Source organism: Bubalus kerabau, chromosome 17 (assembly GCF_029407905.1).
Source record: "Bubalus kerabau isolate K-KA32 ecotype Philippines breed swamp buffalo chromosome 17, PCC_UOA_SB_1v2, whole genome shotgun sequence".
Classification (NCBI taxonomy): Eukaryota; Metazoa; Chordata; class Mammalia; order Artiodactyla; family Bovidae; genus Bubalus; species Bubalus kerabau.
This window is the reverse complement of record NC_073640.1, coordinates 50,768,286-50,793,498: the sequence shown is the minus strand read 5'-3', so window position 1 is coordinate 50,793,498 and position 25,213 is coordinate 50,768,286. Positions and strand designations below refer to the sequence as shown.

The following is a 25,213-nucleotide window of genomic DNA, read 5'->3' as shown; positions in this document are numbered from 1 at the left end:
CCAATGTGTTTTTATTATGGAAATGTTTTTCTTAAGCTATATTAATGAACTATGTATTTACCGTAGACTCTGTCTTTTTTCAAGCTGGTTCCACCTAAGACTCAGAACCGATGGTGGCTCAACAAACCAGTATGTTTTACTCATGGACATGTTCTCTTAAGCTATGTTAATGAGACTATGTATTTGCTTGGAAACCTGCCTTTCTTCAAGATTCATGTCAATCATTTTATGGCCCGGGATGACTCACCCTGTGCCAATACTGTCTCAAAAATTCATGTTGTGTGTGAATGGTCTGGTGCACTCTCAGAGTTTTGAGATTTCCTTTCTCTAAAGAGCAGCTTGCTAATAGGTATATAAGGGGGGCACTCTCTCTGCCCCCTTCTGATGTCTATGTCAAAAGCTTTCTCTATCTGTTTTATACTTTAATGAAACTTTATTACACAAAAGCTCTGAGCGATCAAGCCTTGTCACTGGTCCCGGATCGAATTCCTGTCCTCTGGAGACCAAGAATCCCGGCATCATTCCCGGCTTATAGCAACAACCTTCCATCTTCGGGTCTCTTCACGTGTGGGACCTATGGAACAGTACACAGTAACAGCATAGATCACAAATCTCTTGAACCTATGATCCAACAGATTAGGTTAGTAGTTCTAATTCTCAGGAATTTATGAAATGGTCAAAGAGACTGGAAAGTTTGACTGAGAAAGGAGAGTTTGGTCTACACGCTTCATCCATCTCTGGCTGCTCCCCCAGAGGAGACGTTGGGTGCCTCTTGACATTAGCAGGTCGGTATAATCCCCCAACAGGGTTTCTGCCATAAGCCGTGTGAGGTCACTGTGGAACTGCAGATTAGGACACAGCTCTTGGTTACATGTGTGTCTCTTTCAATCAGTCACACACACAAGCATACCATAGAGTTAGTAAAGTACAGCAGAAAACGTGTTTGCTAGGAGGACAAAGATCTAGAGCTCCAAGCACCCTTACCTTGTCCTGAAGAATCCCGGACGAGCCCCCAAGATGTCAAACATTTGACATGAATCTTGAAAAAAGGCAGGTTTCCAAGCAAATACAGTCTCATTAACATAGCTTAAGAGAACTTTTCCATAAGTAAAACATACTGGTTTGTTGAGCCATTATAGGTTCTGAGTCTTACGTGGAAACGACTTGAAGACAGACAGAGTCTAATGTAAATACATAGTTCATTAAACATAGCTTAAGAAAAACATTTCCATAATAAAAACACATTGGTTAGCTCAAGGTTTGAGAAAAGTTAAGTTCATGTGGAACCAGGTGTCATCATGGCAACACAAAATTTTAAAAGAAACCTCCCTTTAATTTTGTATAAAGAAGGAAAAAAATATCTGACACTTGCAGTCTGTATCCTCCACTTGGGGGTCCCTAGCCTTCCTGCCTGTTACCCTCTCAGTATCTTCCCACATAATTTAATATTTGAAACGTTTTTAGAGATGCATATTTATTTGAATGCCTATGTCTTCATTCTTTCAAATTAAATATAGAAATGGCATTTAACACCCATTTGTGCAAATAATTATAAAGACCCATGTAAGGAATCAAGAAAAAGAATACAGCCATCTGTAAAGCAGCCTCTTATGTACTCCTCCGCAGTCATAAACAATTATGCTCTTCTGGTGATAACCACTGCGATCATTTCTTTGTCTTTCACTTAGAGCTTTGATATGAATTCCAGAATCACATAAGTTAGTTTTTGTCCATTTTCTATCTTTGTATGAACAGACATTCTTTTATTTCTTTTTTCATTAAAAATATTTGTGAGCTTCATTCATATTTCCCATAACTATAGTTCATTTTTTCCATTGCTCTATACATACTGTCTCATTGTATAATAGTATCGATTTACTAATCTGTTTTTATTCTTCATGGACAATTGACTTGCTTACAGTTTTTGAGTGTTATAAGCAATGTGACTGTGAATATTTTGTGCAGATATTTTGGTACATGTGTGCTTGTATTTCTTTAATATGTAATAAAATTGTAATTCAGTTGTTGAGGGCTAGGGTTTGTACATCTTCAGTTTTACTGGACAATGCCAAACTGGTCTCTAATGATACTGTGCAAGTTTTTTACTTGTATCAGCAGTACAAAGATTCCTTTTGTTTATAGTCATGCCAGCTCTTGGCATTGTCACACTTTAAAACTTTTGCCAATTAAATATCTAGTATTACCACATTTCATTGATATGCCTGTATTATCAGTGAAATTGAAAATCAATTCTTGCCCACCTGTGTGCTTAGTCGCTCAGTCATGTCCAACTCTTTGCAAGCCCATAGCCTGTAGCCCACCAGGCTCCTCTGTCCATGGGATTCTCCAGGCAAGAATACTGGAGTGGGATGCCATTCCCTTCTCTAAAGGATCTTCCTGACCCAGGGATTAACACAGGTCTCCTGCACTGCAGACAGGTTCTTTATTGTATGAGCTACAGGAGATACCCCTTTTGCAAAATATTTGTTCAGATATTTTGCCAATTTTTAATTGGGTTGTTTTTCTCTGACTGATTTATAGCATTTGAATATATGTGTGTGTGTGTGTGTGTGTGTATGTGTGTGTAATCTATATACATAATACATATATTATGTATCATCTGTATTTATTTTAGTTTGGGCTTCCCTTGTGGCTCAGTGGTAAAGAATTCATCTTCCGATGCAGGAGATGTGGGTTCGATCTCTGATTTGGGAAGATCCCCTGAAGGAGGAAATGGCAGCCCACTCCAATATTTTTTCTGGGATAAACCCATGGACAGAGGAGCCTGACAGGCTGCAGTCCATGAGGCTGCAAAAGAGTTGGACATGACTGAAGTCACTGGGCGCACATGTGTGCGTGCATATTTTAATTTACTGGCAGTTGCATATGTGACAAAAATTATCTTCTGCTCTGGCTTGGTTTTTCACTCTAATGCCTTCTGGTGAGTAGAGGTTTTGGATTTCAATCTTTTTCGGTAGTTAGTGCTTTTTAAAGAAATTTTGTGCTACCTTGAGGTAATGAAGATTTTCTTGTGTTTGCTTCTAAAAGTTCCCTAGATTTTTGCCTTAACATTTCTCTCTTTACACTAACTGGAATTGATTAGTGTAGGGTAGGGATTCAATTTCATTTTATCCCCCAAGTGGGTATCCAGTTGCTCCAATATCATTTGTTGAAAAGTTCATCTTTTTTACACTGAGCTGCAGTACCATTCTAGTTACAGAGGTGGTGCTAGAGGTAAGGAACCTGCCTGCCAATGCAGGAGACATAAGAGATGTGGGTTCTATCCTTGGGTTGGGAAGACCCTCTGGAAGAGGGTATGGGAACTCACTCCAGTACTCTTTGCCTGGAGAATCCCATGGACAAAGGAGCCTGGTGGGCTACAGTCCATAGGGTCGCAAAGAGTAGGACACGACTGAAGCGACTTAGCACACATTATGGCTACGTCTTGTTTCTGGACTTTATATTTTGTTCTATTGCTCTGTTTGTCTCCCCTCACAACAATACTATGCTATTAAGATAGAATATTAAGTCATATTCACTGTGACTTTGGAATAATATTTGGAGCAAATCCTCTTATCTTCTTGTTTCTTAAGAATATCTTGGCTGTTTGTGTTCTTTTCATATCCATATAAATTTTTGAAATAGCTTGGTTCCACTCAAACATCTTTTGGGATTTGATTGGATTGCATTGTATCTATAATCATGTGAGTATAAATTTGAGAAATCTTCTAATAATAACATTAACCTTTCAATTGATATTATGTCTTCTACATGTTTTTCAGCAAGGTCTTGCTTATCTCCTAAAATAGTACTTGGCAAAGAGGAAGAATTTAATCCATTGTATATAGTATTTTCCTTCTGCATTGACTGCCAGGAATTTGAGCTCTTCACACGTGATCAATTATAGCACATCTTAGCCTGAGATTTGATATTGAGTACCTATGATATATGACCTTTGTGTATGATTTATTTTTTTCTCTTATTATTAGCCTCCTCAAATACATTTTTGAAGTGAGGGATATAAAAAGGAGATATAGACTTAGAATCAGATATGTATTGTTTAATATTTTTATTTTAATAACATTCAGGTCCAATCAAGTCTGTTGTGCATGGTTCCTTTTACTGTTCTCCCTATGTTATATTTCTTCTTTAAATACCCTTTCCACTTTTCTTTCCCAATCTCCTCAAAACCTCCCCCCCTCCACAACTATCCTCCATCAGTTAATTTCTGCCTTTGCCTCTTTGCCATCTATTCTCAATATCACTTTAGTTTAAATATAGACTATGTCAGAAAAAAAGAAACAAACCATCCCTAGGGTTTTTTTTTTTTACTTACACTAATCTCTGTAACATGGTGTAAAAATTATGGGCTCTAGTGTCAAATGTGGTCTCTGATCTCAGCTACACCACCTGTGAGCTGTTTAACCTGTGAATGAGAGGTTCTCATTCTCAAGGTTGAGAATGAAAGATGTGTAAAACACTTGGTTGTCGTTCAGTTGCCAAGTCGTATCTGACTTTTTGCGACCCCATGGACTGCAGCATGCCAGGCTTCCCTGTCTTCACCATCTCCCAGAGTTTGCTCACACTCATGTCCATTGAGTCAGTGATGCCACTGGTACACTTGGTACACATCAGAAATTCAGTAAATATTAGCTTCCCTTTCCTTTATTTCCCATTCTTGGGATCTCTAAATCAATTATGGTATAAAGTGGTTGCCCAAAAGTCTTTGGGTAGGTCTTGAAGGATTTTTTTTTTTTATTGTTGAGGTTTAATCAACATATAACATTATATTTGTTTCCGGTGTACAACATAATGATTCAATATTTGTATATACAGTTGACCCTTAATGTGGGGGTTAGGAGCACTGACTCTGCATTAAAAAATCTTCATATAACTTATAGTTGGTCCTCCATATCCATGGTTCCTTTGTATCTGCATTCTCAGATTTAATCCACCACAGATCCTGTTCAGTTCAGTTCCGTTGCTCAGTCGTGTCTGACTCTTTGCAACACCATGGACTGCAGCACGCCAGGCCTCCCTGTCCTTCACCAACTCCCAGGGTTTACTCAAACTCATGTCCATCGAGTCGGTGATGCCATCCAGCCATCTCATCCTCTGTTGTCTCCTCCTACCGCCTTCAATCTTTCCCAGTATCAAGGTCTTTTCCAATGAGTCAGTTCTTCGCATCAGGTGGCCAAAGTATTGGAGTTTCAGCTTCAGCATCAGTCCTTCCAATGAATATTCAGGACTGATTTCCTTTAGGATGGACTGGTTGGCTTTCCTTGCAGTCCAAGGGACTCTGATCCTGTAGCACTGTAGTATTTACTACTGAAAAAAACACCACCTTTAAGTGGAACTAGTCAGTTCAGACCCATGCTATTCAAGGGTCAACTGTATTATAAAGTCATCATCACAGTGAGTCTAATATCCATCAGTATACATAGTAAAAAAATTGTGTTTTCTTATGACTTTTAAGATTTTCTCTCAGCAATTTTCAAATATGCAATACAGTATTATTAACTATATACCATGCTATACATTGTATCACCAAGACTTATTTCATAACTGGAAGTTTGTACCTTTTGACTTCCTTTACCCATTCCACTCCCGACCCCGTCTCTGGCAACCAACAGTGTGTTCTCTATATCTATGAACTTGGTTTTTGTTTATTTGTTTAAATTCTACATATAAGTGAGCTCATACAGTATTTTTCTTTCTCTGTCCTCCTTACTTCACTTAGCATAATAGTGGTACATTACATTGTGCATTGCCTACTTGTTGTTAAACTATTTAAATAGTTTGTATTATCAATTTGAATTTTTTTTTAATGTATTTATCTGGCTACGTTGGGTCTCAGTTGCAGCATGCAGGATCTTCACTGCATTGTGCAGGATCTTTCCTTGCAGCACACAGACTCTCCAGTTACAGCTCGTGGTGTCCGGTTGTGGTGTGTGGGCTCAGTTGTCCAGCAGTTGCAGCACATGGGCTCTTTAGTTGTGGCGTATGGGCTCCAGAGCACTTGGTAGTTGCGGCATGTGACATCTTAGTTCCCCGACCAGGGATTGAATCCAAGTCCCCTGCACTACAAGGTGGAATCATAACCACTGGACCACCAGGGAAGTCCCTGTCTATTTGAATTTTTTAAATTTATGTCTTTGTGCTTTACTTGTGCCATGTTTTGATCACTTCTTTTCTTTTAAATCTTTGAATACCTGCTAAAATATATCAGTGTTCTGAAGATAGCTGTATTCGCTATTCCTTTCATTACAAAAAAATATTACAACAAATTTGAAAACTACAGAGAAGCACAAACAAGTAACAGAAGTTATCTGTAATCCTGTCAATTAAAGACAACTGCTGTCAACACTTAGAATTGTTTTCTAAATGTGATCATATTCTGGCTACTGACTTGTAACCCATCTTTATCATGCCAAAATACAATGTGAACAACTGTCCATGTTGTTATACGTTTATCTTTACCATGAGTTGTAATGGCTTCATCATGTTACCATTTTACCCAGCTCCCTTTTTTAAACATGGTTTGCTTACAAATTATTGCCATTATAAACAATGAGCAGCTCTTAGGCTGAATGCTAGTGTTTTCCTTTTTAAATTTTATTTTTAGTTAAATTATAATTATATATATAACTAATAATTTTGTTATAAAAATTTTTGTGTTATGAAGGGGTTCATACCCATGTAACTACAATCCCCAATCCTAGGAACCTACCCAGGCTCATCACTGCAAATGGTGACTGCAGCCATGAAATTAAAAGATGCTTGCTCCTTGGAAGAAAAGCTATGACCAACCTATACAATGTATTAAAAAGCAGAGACATTAGCCAACAAAAGTCCGTCTAGTCAAAGCTTTGGTTTTTTCAGTAGTCATGTATAGATGTGAGAGTTGGACTATAAAGAAAGCTGAGCGCCGAAGCATCGATGCTTTTGAACTGTGGGTGTTGGAGAAGATGCTTGAGAGTCCCTTGGACTGCAAGGAGATCCAACCAGTCAATCTTAAAGGAAATCAGTCCTGAATATTCATTTGAAGGACTGATGCTGAAGCTGAAACTCCCAATACTTTGGCCACTTGATGCGAAGAGCTGACTCATTGGAAAAGACCCTGATGCTGGGAAAGATTGAGGAGAAGGGGACAACGAGGATGAAATGGTTGGATGGCATCACCAACTCGATGCACATGAGTTTGAGTAAACTCTGGGAGTTGGTGATGGACAGGGAAGCCTGGTGTGCTGCAGCCCATGGGGTCACAAAGAGTCAGACAATGACTGAGAGACTTTACTGAGGTATCTACCCGAAGTACCCAAAGGTAGTCACTGTTATCGATTAATTATTTATCCTATTAAAAAATGCATATACATGGGTAATTCCTTTGTGGTCCAGTCATTAGGACTCTAAACTTCCTAATCACTGCAGGGCATCTAGGTTGATCCCTGGTTGAGGAACTAAGATCCCACATGCCTTGAGGCATGTCCCCCCCAAAAATGCATACACATGTAAATGTGTATGTGGTACTATTTTTCATTGAAAAATATTTCTGTATAAAAAGAATTGTAAGTACATCCTGCAAAATGTGGAAAGTAACTGCATTATAAGATTGGTCCAAGGATTGAGTTGGTTCATGTAAAACCCTTAAAAACAGGGCCTAACCACTTACTTAGTGTCATTTAGTAGTTAGGAAACCTATGAAAAACCTAGACAGCATATTAAAAAGAGACATCACTTTGCCAACAAAGGTCCATAAAGTCAAAGCTATGGTTTTTCCAGTAGTCATGTACAGATATGAGAGTTGGACCATAAAGTAGGCTGAGTGTCAAAGAACTGATGCTTTCAAACTGTGGTGCTAAAGAAGACTCATGAGAGTTCCTTGGATTGGACTGCAAGTAGATCAAACCAGTCAATCCTTAAGGACATCAACCCTGAATATTCATTGAAAGGACAGACGCTGAAGCTGAAACTCCAATACTCTGGCCACCTGATGTGAAGAGCTGACTCATTGGTAAAGACCCTGATGTTGGAAAAGAGTGAAGGCAACAGGAGAAGGGGGCAGCGGAGGATGAGATGGCTAGATAACATCATCAACTCAATGGACATGAATCTGAGCAAACTCCAGGAGGTAGTGGAGGGCAGAGGAGCCTGGATTGCTACAGTCCATGGGGTCACAAAGAGTCAGACAAAACTTAGCGACTAAACAACAACAGTTATTGTTACTGTACTGAAGCTTACTTTTTTATTCTTTGTGGAGAATTGTTCATTTAAGTATAGAGCTCACTTAAATTACTTCATGTAAGGCCAAATTTTATAATACTGTGGTATGTTTAATGATTTTATGGTTTTTATTTTATTTTATTTTTGATTTTATGGTTTTTAGAGATTTAGATTTTACATAGTTAAATCACTGCGGCAAACAGTGCTCCAGTGAACATCTATGTACATGTGTTCTCTAAGGTATATACTAATAGTGAAATTCTGGAGATAAAAAGTACACATACTTTGTGTGTGCTCCGTGTGCTCAGTTGTGTCTGACTCTTTGCGACCCTGTGGACTGCAGCCCTCCAGGTTCCTCTGTCCATGGGGATTCTCCAGGCAAGAATACTGGAGTGGGTTGCCATGCCCTTCTCCAGGGGATCTTCCCAACCCAGGGATCGAACCCAGGTCTCCCACATTGCAGGCAGATTCTTTACCGACTGAACCACCAGGGAAGCCCATACTTTAGCCCAGGAAACACATACTTTAGACTTCAGTAAACATTTCTAAGTTAAACTTCACAGTGGCTTATTCACTTCACAGTATACCCAACTCTCTTTGTCAGCCCTGTTTTTCTACTGCCATTTAGGTTACTTTTGGCTCCATAAGGCAGAAAGACACAATTGCAACAAAGAGAATAGAGGGTTAATTATTTCATTTAACTTAAGCTGGTTATTAACTTTTGTTACTCCTGTCTGGGTCCCACCTCTAGCAATTCTGATTAAACTGGTTTGGGATAGAGCTTGGAAATCATCAATTTTAAAAGATCACCAGGTGGAGAAGGAAATAGCAACTCACTCCAGTGTTCTTGCCTGGGAAATCCCACAGACAGAGGAGCCTGGCAGGCTATGGTCCATGGAGTTGCAAGAGTCAGACACGACTTAGAGACTAAACCACCACCACAGTAGAAACCAGGAAACCCACACACTGTAAAGCAATTATCCTCCAATTATCCAATAAAAAAATAAAGATCACCAGGGACTTCCATGGTGGTCCAGTGGTTAAGAATCCACCTTCCAGTGCAGGAGACAGGTTCGATCCCTGGTCTGGGAAGATCCTATATGCCATGGAGCAACTAAGCCTGTGCCCACAACTACCGAGCCTACACTCTAGGACCCACAAGCTGCAGCTACTGAGCTGTTGTGCTGCAGCTACTAAAGCCCACTTGACTAGAGCCTCTGCTGCACAACGAGGGAAGCCACTGCAGTGAGAAGCCTATGCATTGCAACTAGAGAGTAGCCCTTGCTCAGCACAACTACGGAAAGCTGGCACACAGCAACAAAGACCCAGTGCAGCCAAAAAATAAATTAAAAAGATTTTTTAAATAAAAGATCATCAGATAATTCTAGTGTGCTGTCACAGTTGACAATGACTCAAGCTCATACAAGATGACTAGACAAACATTAAGATTTAATTGGTCTGGAGTGGGGTTCAAGTTTTAGAACATTTTCTTTAAAGCTATCCAGTTGATTCTAATAGCAATCAGAAGTCATAACCACTGGCTTAGACAAGGCATGATTCATTTTCTGGAACTGATGGAAAAAAATTCTTGTAGCAAAGTAGGACAGGGATGATGTTGAAGGAGGCAATCAGTAATATCTGTCATACCTGTACTCTTGCCAGCAGTTAACTTTATGAAACTATCATTGTTTGGTCCTTTTAATGGTGTTTTGGGACAATATCTAAAGGAAATGACATACATATATGTTTAATCAGCAGTCTTCATATTCTTTTCAAAAGCAAGGTTTGAGTTTTCTGAATCTTACGTATTTTAACATTTTTATATTGTTTTAATCTTCATTAATTTTTTCCTGCCTTTTTTTTGAGTTTCTTGCAGTGTTGAATTCAAATCAGTTTTTTTTAAAGGAGTTTAATGTTATTAAATTTTCTTTTGAGGGGGGTAGTTTTCCTGTGTCCAGGTTTTTTATATGTATTACTCTCCTTTTCACTTTATTTCTAGGTATTCTATATTTCTATTTAGGCTCACATTTAACATGAGAATTACTTAGGACTGTGTCTTACTTTGTTTTGGGTAACTTAATTGCAGAAAAGTTACAAGAATAATACAAAGTATTCTTGGGTACTCTTTGCTCAGAATCACCAGTAGTTTACATTTTATTCCATTTGTATTATCATTCCTGTGTGCATTTGCAGGTGTTCTCTGTCTCTATATATGCATGCATGCACACTCACAAATACACAATACACACATTTTATCTGAACTATTTAAGAATAAGTTGTAGAATTTGCCCCTTTACCCTTAAACACTTCACTGTGTTGTTTCCTAGGGACAAGAGTATTCTTTTACATAACCACAATACAGTCACTAAAATCAGAGATTTTAACAGTGCATTATAGTCAATATACAAATTTTTTTGGTAGTCCCAATAATATTCTTTGTAGCAGTTCATCCTACCCTCATCCCTCACCCTTTCTCCCTGATTCACTGACCAGGATCACACATTGAATTTACTTAACATGTCTCTCTCTAATCTTTAACCTGGAAGATTAAAGATGACTGCATTTCATGATGTTGACGTTTTTGAAGAGGATAGGCCATTTATTTTGTAAAATGTCACTTAGTTAGGATTTGTCTTATGGCTCCTCATAATTAACTTTCAGGTTATGAATTTTGTGGCAGGAATACCACAAAAGTGATTGTATCCATCTCAGGACATCATAGAAGGGAGTATGTGATATTGACTTGTCCCATATTAACTTTGATGGCTGGTTATGGTGGTATCTACTATGTGTCTTCACTGTAAAGGCAGTAGTTGTCTCTTTGTAATTAACAGCTAATTAATTTATAATTAATAGCAGAGAGATATGTTGAAACTATGTAAATACCTCATCACCAAACTTTTACCCACAGCTTTTAGCATCCATTGATGTGTGGGATCCTTTATCCATTATTGTCTGGATAGAATTTTAAAATCTCCATGATTTTGTCTGTATTAATTAGTTGGTATTCGACTGTGAAGGAGAGCATTCCCTTATCACTCACTTATTTGTTCATTTGTTATATCAGTATGTATTTGTAGATTTTCATTTATTCAGTGTGTTATATGATGCGTTACCATTTATTTTGATACTCAAGTTGTCCCAGATTTGGCCAATTCAGGCTGGCTTCTGTGTACTTTTGATTTTCCCCATGATTCTTTGAGCATTTCCTCTCTTTCTGGCCCAAGATGTTACAGGCTTATTTCTAATTATTCTCCTGGCTCAAGCCTGAAGTAAATAATTTCTCTAAACAGCCTGATTTCTTGCTGTAAAGAATATTTAGAAACCAAGATCTGGGTGATAGGACTACAGTATTCAGTCTGGTCTTAATCCTGTTCCAGATTTGTATCTCCCTTCACCAGTCGTTAAAAACCTGACTCTCATTATATTTACTAATTTTGTTCAATTCTATAATATAACAAAAATAGTTTAAGATTTCCTAACGTATACTATAGTAACTATCAAACCTACTAAGTGGAGCTCAGTATTTGTTTATAGTTCTCTTTGTCTTCAGAATAAAGGTACATAGTTAAAATACTGTGTTCAAATTTATTTGAATTCATTTCTTAATCCCCTCCTACAGTGTGGCTGTGTTATTCATTTGAAATACTTTTAGGTTCATTTGTTGCTGTTTGTAATCTGTTTGATTGTTAAAATTAATTTTAACCCATTCTTGTTGATTTGATTATATGAACATGATTCCAGTTAGAGCAGTATCACTCTGCTTCTATGACCCTTGCTTTAGTGAATATTATGTGCTGAATTGTGTCCCCTCTTCCCTAATTCACATGTTGAAGCTCTAACTCCCCAGTGAGGACTGCATGCGTGTATGCTAAGTCACTAAAGTTGTGTCTGACCTTTCGCAACCCTATGGACTGTAGCCCACCAGGCTCCTCTGTACATGGGATTTTCCAGGCAAGAATGCTGGAGTACGTTGCCGTGCCCTCCTCCAGGGGATCTTCCCAACCTAGGAATCAAACCCATGTCTCTTACATCTCCTGCATTGGCAGCCTGGTTGTTTACCACTGTGCCACCTGAGAAGCCCCAAGACATATTTAGACCTAGCCTAAACAAGCTTGTTGTTTGAGTAATGCAGAAAAAGACTGAAGCTGAAATATTTTTACCTCTGGGAACTTGAGTTATTTGTTCAAGGTCTTAATTGATGTCTCTGAATCCTTTTCCAGTCACTTTTAGGTCTTCCAAAATGATAGCTACCAAACACGGTAGCATTATTTTATACAACTGTGTAAATATATTATATGTGATTTCAGAATCATTTCAATAACCATTGATGTTCAGAGAACTCATCTATCTGCATCCTTCTTGTAATTTTCCACAAGTATCCCATTACTTCCTATCTTATCATTCCTTTTCTGTGACTTTAGAACTAAACTCTCAATTACTCTGCTGTGGCCTTTGCAAGTCCCCTTTTTTGTTCTCCCAAGATTAACCTCATAGACTTCCTAAGTAAACATGGATTTTATCAAATGGCATAAACAAACTATATTCTAACCACAAAAGAATCTTCCCTCTTTATTGCTAATTCCAGACTTATTCAGTTCATTAATCTTTCATCAAGATGCTGCTATATCTAGAGTAACTTTCTCTTCTTTTTTTTTTTTTTTTGTTTTTTTCTTCTTGGAGTAACTTTCTCTTCTATCTCCTTCAGGGATGCAATTTATGACCATCTATCCTAGAATTTTCATTCCTAGTATAGTTACTTAAAGCTCTAAACAACCCTAAGAAATGAGTTAAATGACAATTATGCTCATTTTTAAATGTATATGACACTAGTTTTATCCTATAATAAAATTGGGATGGGACCTGGACATATTTATAATTATTGAGCTTCCTACTTCTTTAGAATGTTTTTATCTAAATCACTATTTAGAAATGATTGACTTAATCTGTATTCCTAAATAAGTCTTTCACCTTCTAGTGTTTCTTCTCATTCTGTTTCCTTATCTGTTTGTCAATATGTCCAATCATAAATGAGAACTGTATAAGCCACTTACTTTTTATGAAAATGAGTTTAAGTCTTTTCATATCTATCATAAAAGTTTAATTCTCCCAGAACACACACAAAAAGAGTGAATGTTTTTATATTTTCTTTCAGACTGTGAATCAAAGTTGAGACCAAGAATTATTTCTGAAAAAGGATATTTATGGAATAGAATCATCCTGGTGGGAGATAATGGAAAGACTTATAAAAAACAGCATTGCGTACTCACGTTTCAGAGGTGATTGGGAATGTAAAAGCCAGTTTGAGAGAAAACAGGAATCTCAGGAAGGACATTTAAGTCAAATGATATTTACTCCTGAAGACATGCCCACTTTCAATACCCAGCATCAGAGAATTCATACTGATGAGAAACTCCTTGAATGTAAGGAATGTGGGAAGGATTTTAGTTTTGTATCAGTCCTTATTCGACATCAGCGAATTCATACTGGTGAGAAACCTTATGAATGTAAAGAATGTGGCAAGGCCTTTGGTAGTGGTGCAAATCTTGCTTACCATCAAAGAATTCATACTGGTGAAAAACCTTATGAATGTAACGAATGTGGGAAGGCCTTTGGTAGTGGCTCAAACCTTACTCACCATCAGCGAATTCACACTGGTGAGAAACCATATGAATGTAAGGAATGTGGGAAAGCCTTTAGTTTTGGATCAGGCCTTATTCGACATCAGATAATTCACAGTGGTGAAAAGCCTTATGAGTGTAAGGTATGTGGGAAGTCCTTTAGTTTTGAATCAGCCCTTACTCGGCATCACAGAATCCACACAGGTGAGAAACCTTATGAATGTAAGGATTGTGGAAAAGCCTTTGGCAGTGGCTCCAACCTTACTCAGCATCGAAGAGTTCACACTGGTGAGAAACCTTATGAATGTAAAGGATGTGGAATGGCCTTTAGTAGTGGTTCAGCCCTTACTCGGCATCAGAGAATTCATACGGGTGAGAAACCATATATATGTAATGAATGTGGGAAAGCATTTAGTTTTGGATCAGCCCTTACTCGACATCAAAGAATTCACACTGGTGAGAAACCTTATGTGTGTAAGGAATGTGGGAAGGCTTTCAATAGTGGCTCAGATCTCACGCAACATCAGAGAATTCACACTGGTGAGAAACCTTATGAGTGTAAGGAATGTGAGAAAGCCTTTAGAAGTGGTTCAAAACTTATTCAGCATCAAAGAATGCACACTGGTGAGAAACCCTACGAGTGTAAGGAATGTGGGAAGGCCTTTAGTAGTGGTTCAGACCTCACTCAACATCAGAGAATTCATACTGGTGAGAAACCTTATGAATGTAAGGAATGTGGGAAGGCTTTCGCTAGTGGCTCAAAACTTATCCAACACCAGCTAATTCACACTGGTGAAAAACCCTATGAATGTAGAGAATGTAGAAAGTCCTTTAGTAGTGGCTCAGCTCTTAATCGGCACCAGAGAATACACACTGGTCAGAAACCCTATGAATGTAAGGAATGTGGGAAGACTTTTGGTACTGGCTCAACCCTTACTCAGCACCAGAGAATGCATACTGCTGAGAAGCTTTATGAATGTAAGGCATGTGGGAAAGCTTTGGGGAGGGGTTCAGAAATTCAGCAACATAAGAAAAATCATGCTGGTGAGAAGCTCTGTGAATTGGAAACTCCATAACGTTGGAATTATATAGTTAAGCATACAAGAAAAAAATTCATACTAGTGAGAATCCCCACAAATGTAATTAAAGTACATATACCTTACTTTACCAGTTAGTCAGTCTAAGAAAATTCATACATAAAATTTTTTTTTAAACCAATCTGAATAAAATAGAAGATTTTTATCTAAATTCATTCCTTCACTATTTTCAGAAAATTCACACTTGTTAATATTAAAAATGGAAAAATCTTTTATTGTACATTGCCTTTATTTTAAACATTGAAATTTATTCAGGGGCTAACCTTGCTACTTTCTTTTTAATGTTCTTATTTTTTTGTGTATTATACAGAATTACTGATCCATTTCAAAATTATTTTAAATTATTACTGAGGGTCTAAATTTACCCTTTTTCTCTCCCATTTCTCATACTAATATCATTTATCCAATAACCATATCTATTTTTATATTTTTGTTGTTTGATAGTATATTTTTATACATATAAAGCTTAAATATCACTTCAGTATTTGTTTTCAAATTTGCATATCTGTGTTTATATCTGTTTTTCACCCTGTTTGTGTTAAGTTATGGTTACTTTTACATATCCTTTAATGTCTTATGGATGTGTACTTTTTGTTTTGGAAGGTTGTTTTATTTTTCTTTATAAACTTTATACTGTTCTTTTTGCAGAACAATTTTCCTACATAAAAATGTAAATATGAGTTAAAGATAGATATAGTTATCTGTAATCTTACCAGTCATAGATAATCACTGTCAAATTTTTGGAACAAATCCTTTAAGATTATATCTGGCATTGCTTTTGGAAGAAATGTGATCATGCTATAACCAGCTTTTAATATTCTTTCTCTGTAAATATATTATTACAATTCCACTGGCATTAAAGTATTTACCTGTTTTTATCAAACCCTTATTTTTGTCAAATACAGAAAAAATTTTTAATCATAAAGAGTTACTTTGTTGGCCCCTTTTGAATGTGTCTGCTTTATTTGTTGTTCATTTTAAAAGATAATGTGTGGATCTCCTCTGCTTTACATGATTTATACATCATCCGTAAAATCTTACTTCCCTTTGGCTAACATCCCTGAACTTAGTTACTTCCCCAGCATTAACTAACTTGCTTATTCTTCCAGATCCTTTTATGTGCATATGTGATGTGTTTATGGTACTGTGGGCATAATTAGTGTGGTTCTGAAGCAAATTATGGGGATTCTACAATGTGCCTATCACATAATAAACACTTGGTTAATTTAGCCATCATCATTGTTATCTTCTCAGTCTTTGTTATTTATGGCAAAAGTTTTAACTGTGATCTCTACCTTACTCAACATCAAAGACATTATGAGGAAAAGACATTTATGTAAGTGAACATAGGAAAAGTTTGACCAACATGTATCCCTTATTGAACAAGAATAATCTATCTTAATGAAGAATAAAGAATGTAAATTTAAGAAGGCAAAAATAAATCATAAAACTTTAAAAAATAGGATAGCTTTTTCATAAAAATCTGAACACTGAAAAATAACAGCCTCATAGTGGCATAAGATGCCCACAAGTAAACCTGGCATATATCCACAAACAAATTGCCTCTGAGGTTGCTGTGGGATCCAGCACTATAGGCCAGTGGACTTGAGAGGAGTCTCACCCACCTGTGTATATCATGTAATAGGCAGATAGTTCTTGGTATATGGGCTGTTGAACCAGCAGGAGTCTATAAACTGGCCCCAGTCCTTCTTGGCTGCACTTAAGGTAAACCTGGAGAGTGCTGACTTCAGCAGACACCCACAGGTGAGAGACACTTTGTAGATGTTCAGATTTCCTGAGGAGAGATTACAGCACTCTGTTGAAGAAATAGGGAAGGGGAAAAGGAAAAAAAAAAAATCCCAAAAACCTTTGACTGCATTGGAAAGACTAAGATGAACTTTGCCAGCCCTCAGGACTTTATCTAAACAGAGCAAGGGAAGCAATTGCTGGTGTGTGCATGGGCGGCACATTGGAGACAGCTCAGACCTCTGTAGCTGACATGGGCCCCCTTGCAGGGCCCCCTTGCTCCAGGGCCCCCAGCCTGAAGCGAGAGGCATGGTTCATAAAATAGAACTAGCTTGGGTCTGACCCTCAGGACTTCTGCTCCAACAACCTGGGATCAAATTCTGCCCTGAGTAGGGCAGTGACAGCTCTTGAGCAAAGGACACCTCACTCCCGACCCCAGCTCTAGCCCCTCCATCTCTAACCCCACCTCCTACCAAAGTGATAACTGTCAGCACACCCTAAAGAAAAATATTACTTGTGTCCATGATAAATCCAACTCTCCAAACAAAGGCATTGGGTATCTGCAGAGTCTCTAGGGGTATTCACGTAAGAACATCCCTTCAAGGCTGCAATAGGTAACTTTCATCTATATTTATAGAGGCAGAGAAAGTTAAGCAAAATGAAGTCAGAGGGACTGATTTCAATTGAAAAAGCAAGAGATGCATTCCTATACACTAACAACAAAAGATCAGAGAGATTAAGGGAACAGTCCCGTTTACCGTCACATCGAAAAGAATAAAATAATGTAGGAGGAAACCTACCTAAGGAGGTAAAAGACCTATACTCAGAAAACTAAGATATTGATGAAAGAAGTCAAAGATGACAAGAATAGATAGAGAGATATACCATGTTCTTGGATTGAAAGAATGACTATTATGAAAATGACTCTGCTATCCAAAGCAATCTACAGATTCAGTGCAGTCCCCAACAAATTACCAAGGGCATTCTTCACAGAATTAAAAGAAATTTAACATTTTACATGGAAACACAAAAGACCCCAAATAGTGAAAGCAGTCTTAAGAATAACAGCGCTGGAGGAAGCAGGCTCCTTGGCTTCAGACTATACTGCAAAGCTACGGTGATCAAACAGTATAGTACTGGCACAAAAACAAAAATATAGATCAATGGAACTAGATAGCAAGCCTGGAGATAAAGCTACACATCTGTGGCCACCTAATCTATGACAATGAAGGCAAGAATATATAATGGAGGAAAGTTGTTGTTTAGTCACTAAGTTGTGTCTAACTCTTTGAGATCCCATGGACTGTGGCACTCGAGGCTCCTCTGTTTTCCACTATCTCCTAGAGTTTGCTCAAATTCACGTCCATTGAGTCAGAGATGCTATCTAACCATCTCATCCTCTGACACCCCCTTCTCCTTTTGCCTTCAATCCTTCCCAGCATCAGACAGTCTCTTCTATAAGTGGTGCTGGGGAAACTGGACAGCTGCATGTAAAAGAATGAAATGAGAACACTCCCTAAAACATGAGAGAGTAACAGGCAGGAAAGGTAGGGGTCTCCAACCGGAGGAAATAGGCTGCAAGTGTCAGACATTTTTTATCTCTCTCTTAAGCAGCAGGAGGAAACAAACTACAAGTGTCAGATCATTTCCCTTCTCTATACAAATTTAAAAGGAGGTTTCTTTTAAAATTCTTTGTTGCCATGATGACACCTGGTTCCACCTGAACTTAACTTTTCTCAAACCTTGATCTAACCCATGTGTTTTTCTTATGGGAAAGTTTTTCTTAAGCTTTGTTAATGAACTATGTATTTACCCTAGACTCTATCTTTCTTCAAGTCCGTTCACCTAAGTCTCAGAACGTACTTGACAAACCAGTATGTTTTACTCATGGAAATGTTCTCTTAAGCTATGTTAATGAGACTGTGTATTTGCTTGGAAACCTGCCTTTCTTCAAGATTCATGCCAATCATTTTATGGCCCGGGATGACTCACCTTGTGCCAATGTTATCTCAAAATGTATGTTGTGGGTGAGGGACATGGTGCCGCTCTCTGAGTTTTGAGACATTTCTTTTCTCTAATTAGCAGCCTGCTACTGGCTATATAACTTCCTGCCAAAGACTAGCAGGGGGGCAATCTTCCTGCCCCCTTCTGATGTCTACAACAGAAGCTTTCTCCCTCTCTTTTATACTTTAATAAAACTTCGTCACTCAAAAGCTCTGAGCCATCAAGCCTCATGACTGGCCCCGGATTGAATTCCTCTCCTCCAGAGGCCAAGAATCTGAAATGAAGGCAACAGCTCAGCAACAACCTTTCATCTTGGGAGCTTGTCCAAGTAGGATGTCCAAAGATACCTGGAGTAACAGGCAAGTTTGGCCTTGGAGTAAAAAATGAAGCAGGGCAAAGGCTAACAGAGTTTTGCCAAGAGAACGCACTAGTCATACAAACCAGCGCAAGCACCCTTTTCCAACAATACAAGAGATAACCCTACACATTCATGTCACCAAATGGTCAATACCAAAATCAGATTGATTACATTCTTTGCAACTGAAGATGGAAAGGCTCTATCGTATCAGTTCAGTTCAGTCACTCAGTCATGTCTGACTCTTTGCAACCCCATGGACTGCAGCACACCAGGCCTCCCAGTCCATCACCAACTCCCAGAGTTTACTCTAACTCATGTCCATTGAGTCAATGATGCCATCCAACCATCTCATCCTCTGTCATCCCCTTCTTCTCCTGCCTTCAATCTCTCCCAACATCAGGGTCTTTGCAAATGAGTCAGCTCTTCACATCAGGTGGCCAAAGTATTGGAGTTTCAGCTTCAACATCAGTCCTTCCAATGAATATTCAGGACTGATTTCCTTTAGGATGGACTGGTTGGATCTCCTTGCAGTCCAAGACTCTCGAGAGTCTTCTCCAACAGCACAGTTCAAAAGCATCCATTCTTTGGCACTCAGCTTTCTTTATAGTCCAACTCTCACATCCATACATGACTACTGGAAAAACGACAGCCTTGAGTAGACGGACCTTTGTTGGCAAAGTAATGTCTTTGCTTTTTTATATACTCTCTATGTTGGTCATAACTTTCTTTCCAAGAAGTAAGCGTCTTTTAATTTCATGACTGGAGTCACCATCTGCAGTGATTTTGGAGCCCCCAAAAATAAAGTCTGACACTGTTTCCACTGTTTCCCCATCTATTTCCCATGAAGTGATGGGACCACATGCCATGATCTTCGTTTTCTGAATGTTGAGCTTTAAGCCAACTTTTTCACTCTCCTCTTTCACTTTCATCAAGAGGCTTTTTAGTTCTTCTTTACTTTCTGCCATAAGGGTGGTGTCATCTGCATATCTGAGGTTGTTGCTATTTCTTCTGGAAATCTTGATTCCAGCTTGTGCTTCATCCAGCCCAGCATTTTGCATGATGTACTCTGCATGTAAGCTAAATAAGCAGGGTGACAATATACAACCTTGACATACTCCTTTCCTGATTTGGAACCAGTCTGTTGTTTCATGTCCAGTTCTAACTGTTGCTTCCTGACCTGCACATAGGTTTCTCAAGAGGCAGATCAGGTGGTCTGGTATTTCTGTCTCTTTCAGAATTGTCCACGGTTTGTTGTGATCCACACAGTCAAAGGCTTTGGCATTGTCAATAAAGAAGAAGTAGATGTTTTTCTGGAACTCTCTTGGCAATTTGATCTCTGGTTCCTCTGCCCTTTCTAAAACCAGCTTGAACATCTGGAAGTTCACGATTCACATATTGCTGAAGCCTGGCTTGGAAAATTTTGAGCATTACTTTGCTAGCATGTGAGATGAGTGTGATTGTGCAGTAGTTTGAACATTCTGCTGCCAAATGTTTGAACATTTGGCACTGCCTTTCCTTGGGATTGGAATGAAAACTGACCTTTTCCAGTCCTGGGGCCACTGTTGAGTTTTCCAGATTTGCTGGCATATTGAGTGCAGCACTTTCACAGCATCATCTTTTAGGATTTGAAATAGCTCAACTGGAATTCCATCACCTCCACTAGCTTTGTTCATAGTGATGCTTCCTAATGCCCACTTGACTTTGCATTCCAGGATGTTTGGCTCTAGGTGAGTGATCACCTAGAGCATTGTAGTTATCTGGGTCATGAAGATCTTTTTTGTATCATCGTTCCATGTATTCTTGCCACCTCTTCTTAATATCTTCTGCTTCTGTTAGGTCCATAGAATTTCTATCCTTTATTGTGCTCATCTTTGCATGAAATGTTCCCTTGGTATCTCTACTTTTCTTGAAGAGATCTCTAGTCTTTCCCATTCTGTTGTCTTCCTCTATTTCTTTGCATTGATCTCTGAGGAAGGCTTTCTTATCTCTCCTTGCTAGTCTTTGGAATTCTGCATCCAAGTGGGTATATCTTTCCTTTTCTCCTTTGCCTTTAGCTTCTTTTTTCTCAGCTATTTTTAAGGCCTTGTCAGACAACCATTTTGCCTTTTTGCATTTCTTTTTCTTGAGGATGGTCTTGATCAATGCCTCCTGTACATTGTCATGAACCTCCAACCATAGTTATTCAGGCACTCTGTCTATCAGATCTAATCCCTTGAATCTATTTGTCACTTCCACTGTATAATCATAAGGGATTTGATTTAAGCAAAAACAAGACCTGGAGCTGGCTGTGGCTTAGATCATCAGTTTCTTATAGCAAAATTCAGTCTTAAACTAAAGTAAGTGGGGAAAATCACTAGGCCATTCAGCTATGACCTAAATCAAATCCCTTATGATTATACAGTGAGGTGACAGATTCAAGGGATTAGATCTGGTAGTTAGAGTGCCTGAAAACTATGGACAGAGGTTCATAACAGTCTACAGGAGGCAGTGAACAAAACCATCCAAAAAGGAAAAGAAATGCAAGAAAATTCACCCAGCTCTACTCTAATGATTTGGGCACTTTTTTTGCATATTATGTTCAAAAAGTATTTAAACACTTAAAAAAAAATCATAAAAACTTTCTCAGGCAGGGGAAGGAGAAGGTGGGATGAATTGAGAGAGTAGCATTGAAACATACACATTACCCATATGTAAAATTAGATAACCAGTGAAATTTGCTTAGGATGGCAGGGAGCTCAACCTGGTGCTCTGTGACAACCCAAACAGGTAGGATGGGGAGGGGGTGGGGTAAGGAGAGTTAAGAAGAAGGGGACATATATATACTTAGGGTTGATTTGTGTTGATGTATGGAAGAAACCCACACAATATTATAAAGCAATTATCCTCCAATTAAAAAAAAAAAAAAAAAAAAAACTGTCTCAGGAACAGCTACACAACCACCAACCCCCCTCCACCGAAGGTCACAAACTGAAGCAAATGCACTCACACCAGCAGTGAAGGGTCTCTCTTCTCATGCCCTCCGACAACAGGCCACGCTGCGGTTAGTGCCTGGGGATTCCTCTCCTTCAGTTTCCTCAGAATCTGCTCTATCTTCCCCTCCACCTGCCAGGACCTTCGGACTCTAGTTCTCCTCGGCGGCATCCATCGCAGCCCCGCCCAAGCTGGGACTGAGAACAGGACGATGCCACTGTGCCCTCTGGGGCTCTTAGTTCTAGGGCTCAGTCTCTCAGTCAAGTCCGACTCTTTGTGACCCCATGGACTGTGGCACGCCAGGGTTCCCTGTCCATCACCAACTCCCGGAGCTGGGGCTCTTAAACACACTACAAGTCCCAGAAGTCCCCATGGCGGAAATAAGCTTCCCTCCAGAATGCCCGTGGAGGGTCCTCTTCACAGTCTGAGCTACAGTCTAGCGGAGTGATTCTCCCCCACCCTCCTCCACCCCGGGAGTCAACGGAGGGCCTGATACCCTCGCAGGATTACGGTACGGAGGAGGGCTCGAAGAGGGCTCAGGCTCTCTCGGGTCTCTCGGTGTTGGACTACATTTTCCAGAAACCTGCGGATGTTACGTCACTTCCTACCACGTTTTCAGCGCTGCTGTATTTAAACCAGTTGAGCGGCCCTGCGGCGTGAGGAGGGTGGAGTGTGAAACTACCTTGTCCGCTAGGACCCTGCAGGACTCCGGGGAAGCTGAAGATTTGGTGCTGTCTGAGCCGCGGTGCAGAGACAGGCCGTGTCTAGAGTCTCAGGCCTTAGCGCGCCACTGTGTGTGTGTGTGTGTGTGTGTGTGTGTGTAACGTGATGTGCCTAGGAGACTGCATGATTTTGTGTGTGAACACTTGCGAGAGTGGTAATTGTGTCTTCAGCCATCAGTGCGGTTGTGTGACGTTGCGCGAATGACCAGGTAAAGAAATCGTCTTCAAGTCAGAGATTTTGGGGGGCTCCAAAATCAATGCAGATGGTGACTGCAGCCATGAAATTAAAAGACGCTTACTTCTTAGAAGGAAAGTTAGGACCAATCTAGATAGTATATAAAAAAGCAGAGACATTACTTTGCCACCAAAGGTCCCTCTAGTCAAGGCTATGGTTTTTCCAGTGGTCATGTATGGATGTGAAAGTTGGACTGTGAAAAAAGCTGAGCACAGAAGAATTGATGCTTTTGGAGTGTGGTGTTAGAGAAGACTCTTGAGTGTCCCTTGGACTGCAAGGAGATCCAACCAGTCCATCCTAAAGGAGATCAGTCCTGAATATTCATTGGAAGGACTGATGTTGAAGCTGAAACTCCAATACTTTGGCCACCTGATGTGAAGAGCTGACTCATTTGCAAAGACCCTGATGTTGGGAAAGATTGAAGGCAGGAGGAGAAGGGAATGACAGAGGATGAGATGGTTGGATGGCATCACCGACTCAATGGACATGGGTTTGAGTAAACTCTGGGAGTAGGTGATGGACAGGGAGGCCTGGTGTGCTGCAGTCCATGGGGTTGCAAAGAGTCAGACATGACTGAGTGACTGAACTGAACTGAACAGTGCAAATAACTTTAAAAAATTTTGAGGTTTCTTTGAATCTGGGTTCAGATAAGACCCATGTTTTGTGAATCATTTATAACTCTCCTAATAAAGTCTTTTTTAGAAACCATGATTTCTTGTTCTCATTCTTTGTCTCTCTCTACTTGCAATGTATTTGTTGAAGAAACTGGATAATTTGTTCCATATAGTTTCCCACTGTATCATTAACATGTTTTTCTGTATTTCCTGTAGATTAAGAGGCTTAACCTAGCAGCACTAATTTGAATTTCCTGGAAGGGATCAGAAAGAGAGCTCAGATTAATTTTCAACCCCTTATAATCCAAATATTGGGGAAGGTTTCCTGGGGAGGGAAAGTTAGGCTCAAATGGATCACATACTAGGTGGACAGATGCTTCTCCCATGGGACAGTTAACAAGTCTGAAGAGAGTATGTGCCCTCTATCTGACTTCCAGCCCTGATGAAATGACAGCAGTATTGAAAAATCCATAAAGATAGAGGGAGACTTTATTATTAAAAGAGCTCATATGTGATATCTTCATGTGTGTGGACGGTGAGACATATTCCCCTCTATATATAGAAAATAGTGATAAGGAAGTTTCCTAAAGTTTCTTTGAGATGTGAGTGAGCCAATGGGCCTTAAATTAGAGAGATTAAGGCTTGGGGTAAGAGAGAGACACATGTAGGTGGTCCTTTTACACACTGCCATTTAAAAGGGAGCTGTTTAAAGAGACCATTAGGTCTCTTAATTAAACCAGCTGCCTGGGACCTATTGGGAAATGAAAGTTCCATTGAATGCCTTTCCCAGGGGCCCAGCATTGTGTATTATGAGAAGTTAAATGTGTGCCTTGGTCACTGTCAGTAATGTCTGGAACTCAGAAGGGAATCAGGATTGTCCGGCATTGTATATCCAGAGATGTGTGACTTTGATTTATGTTTCAGTATCTGTAAGATAAGAGATTCCCAGATTTCTGTACACTTAAAGGGGAAACTCTAAAGCAGTGGCCCAAGAGTTTGTAAAAATATGCAGATAGAACCATTTGTTGGTCAGGACATTTGTGCAAAGATGACTTCCTAAAGTTTGACCACTTGTTCTGCCCCTTGGGTCCTGTCCTTTATGGGGAACATCCTAGTTAAGGGATGGAAAGCAGCAACATTCCACTGACCTCCATCACTTTTGATGGTGGTGGTGCTGTCCAGAAAGTCTGTGAACTCCCATTGTTGTCTACTCAGTTAATCCCAGGCGGATTCCTAGTCAAGGACTCTGGGGGAGGGGTGACTTCCTCTAGCACCATTACATCCAGCAAGGGACTAGGGATAGGGAAGACCAGTCCCTCCTGTAAATGGAATATTCTAGAGGGCCAGAATTTGGCTACACCTACAGGATGTATCAAGGAGGCCTCAGTACTTGCGCTGAGCTTGTGAGAGTGCTGCTTCCACGATCCAAGGCATAATGGGCATCTCGGTTCAGAGATTCCCAGGCTTAGGGTCTTTGAAAGCCTTTATTTCCAAGAGATCTTAGCATCTAGCCAGCACTAGTCACTTAATGATGTACACTTAGTCACTCTAATGAAGGGGGCAGTTTCTTGCATCATTAGCTTGTAGGTGGACACCATAGTTGGTTCAGAGGCATGAGAGGTT

General features: G+C 39.4%; 3 protein-coding genes and 1 long non-coding RNA gene across 7 annotated transcripts in view; 3 read left to right on the top strand and 1 right to left on the bottom strand.

The window, feature by feature from the left end:
* LOC129631964 (zinc finger protein 345) overlaps nt 1–16,097 on the top strand; it is a 76,569-nt gene extending 60,472 nt beyond the window's left edge. For 2 of the 3 annotated variants that reach the window (XM_055553337.1, XM_055553336.1), the window contains exon 3: nt 13,379–16,097. In XM_055553337.1, coding sequence (XP_055409312.1) covers nt 13,457–14,920 — 1,464 coding nt within the window. In that variant the 5' untranslated portion in view covers nt 13,379–13,456 and the 3' untranslated portion in view covers nt 14,921–16,097. The remainder of the gene's footprint in view (nt 1–13,378) is intronic. The other variant, XM_055553338.1, reaches the window with a different exon arrangement.
* LOC129631957 (zinc finger protein 569) overlaps nt 1–25,213 on the top strand; it is a 159,090-nt gene that overhangs the window by 1,899 nt on the left and 131,978 nt on the right. The gene's annotated exons all lie outside the window — the stretch shown is intronic.
* Nucleotides 1–25,213, top strand: part of LOC129631970 (zinc finger protein 571-like) — a 38,444-nt gene that overhangs the window by 1,533 nt on the left and 11,698 nt on the right. The gene's annotated exons all lie outside the window — the stretch shown is intronic.
* LOC129631980 (uncharacterized) lies at nt 410–23,216 on the bottom strand. The gene is made up of 2 exons (XR_008704247.1): nt 22,036–23,216; nt 410–574 (listed from the first exon to the last, which is right to left on the bottom strand). It is a non-coding gene; the product is annotated as an uncharacterized LOC129631980 (long non-coding RNA).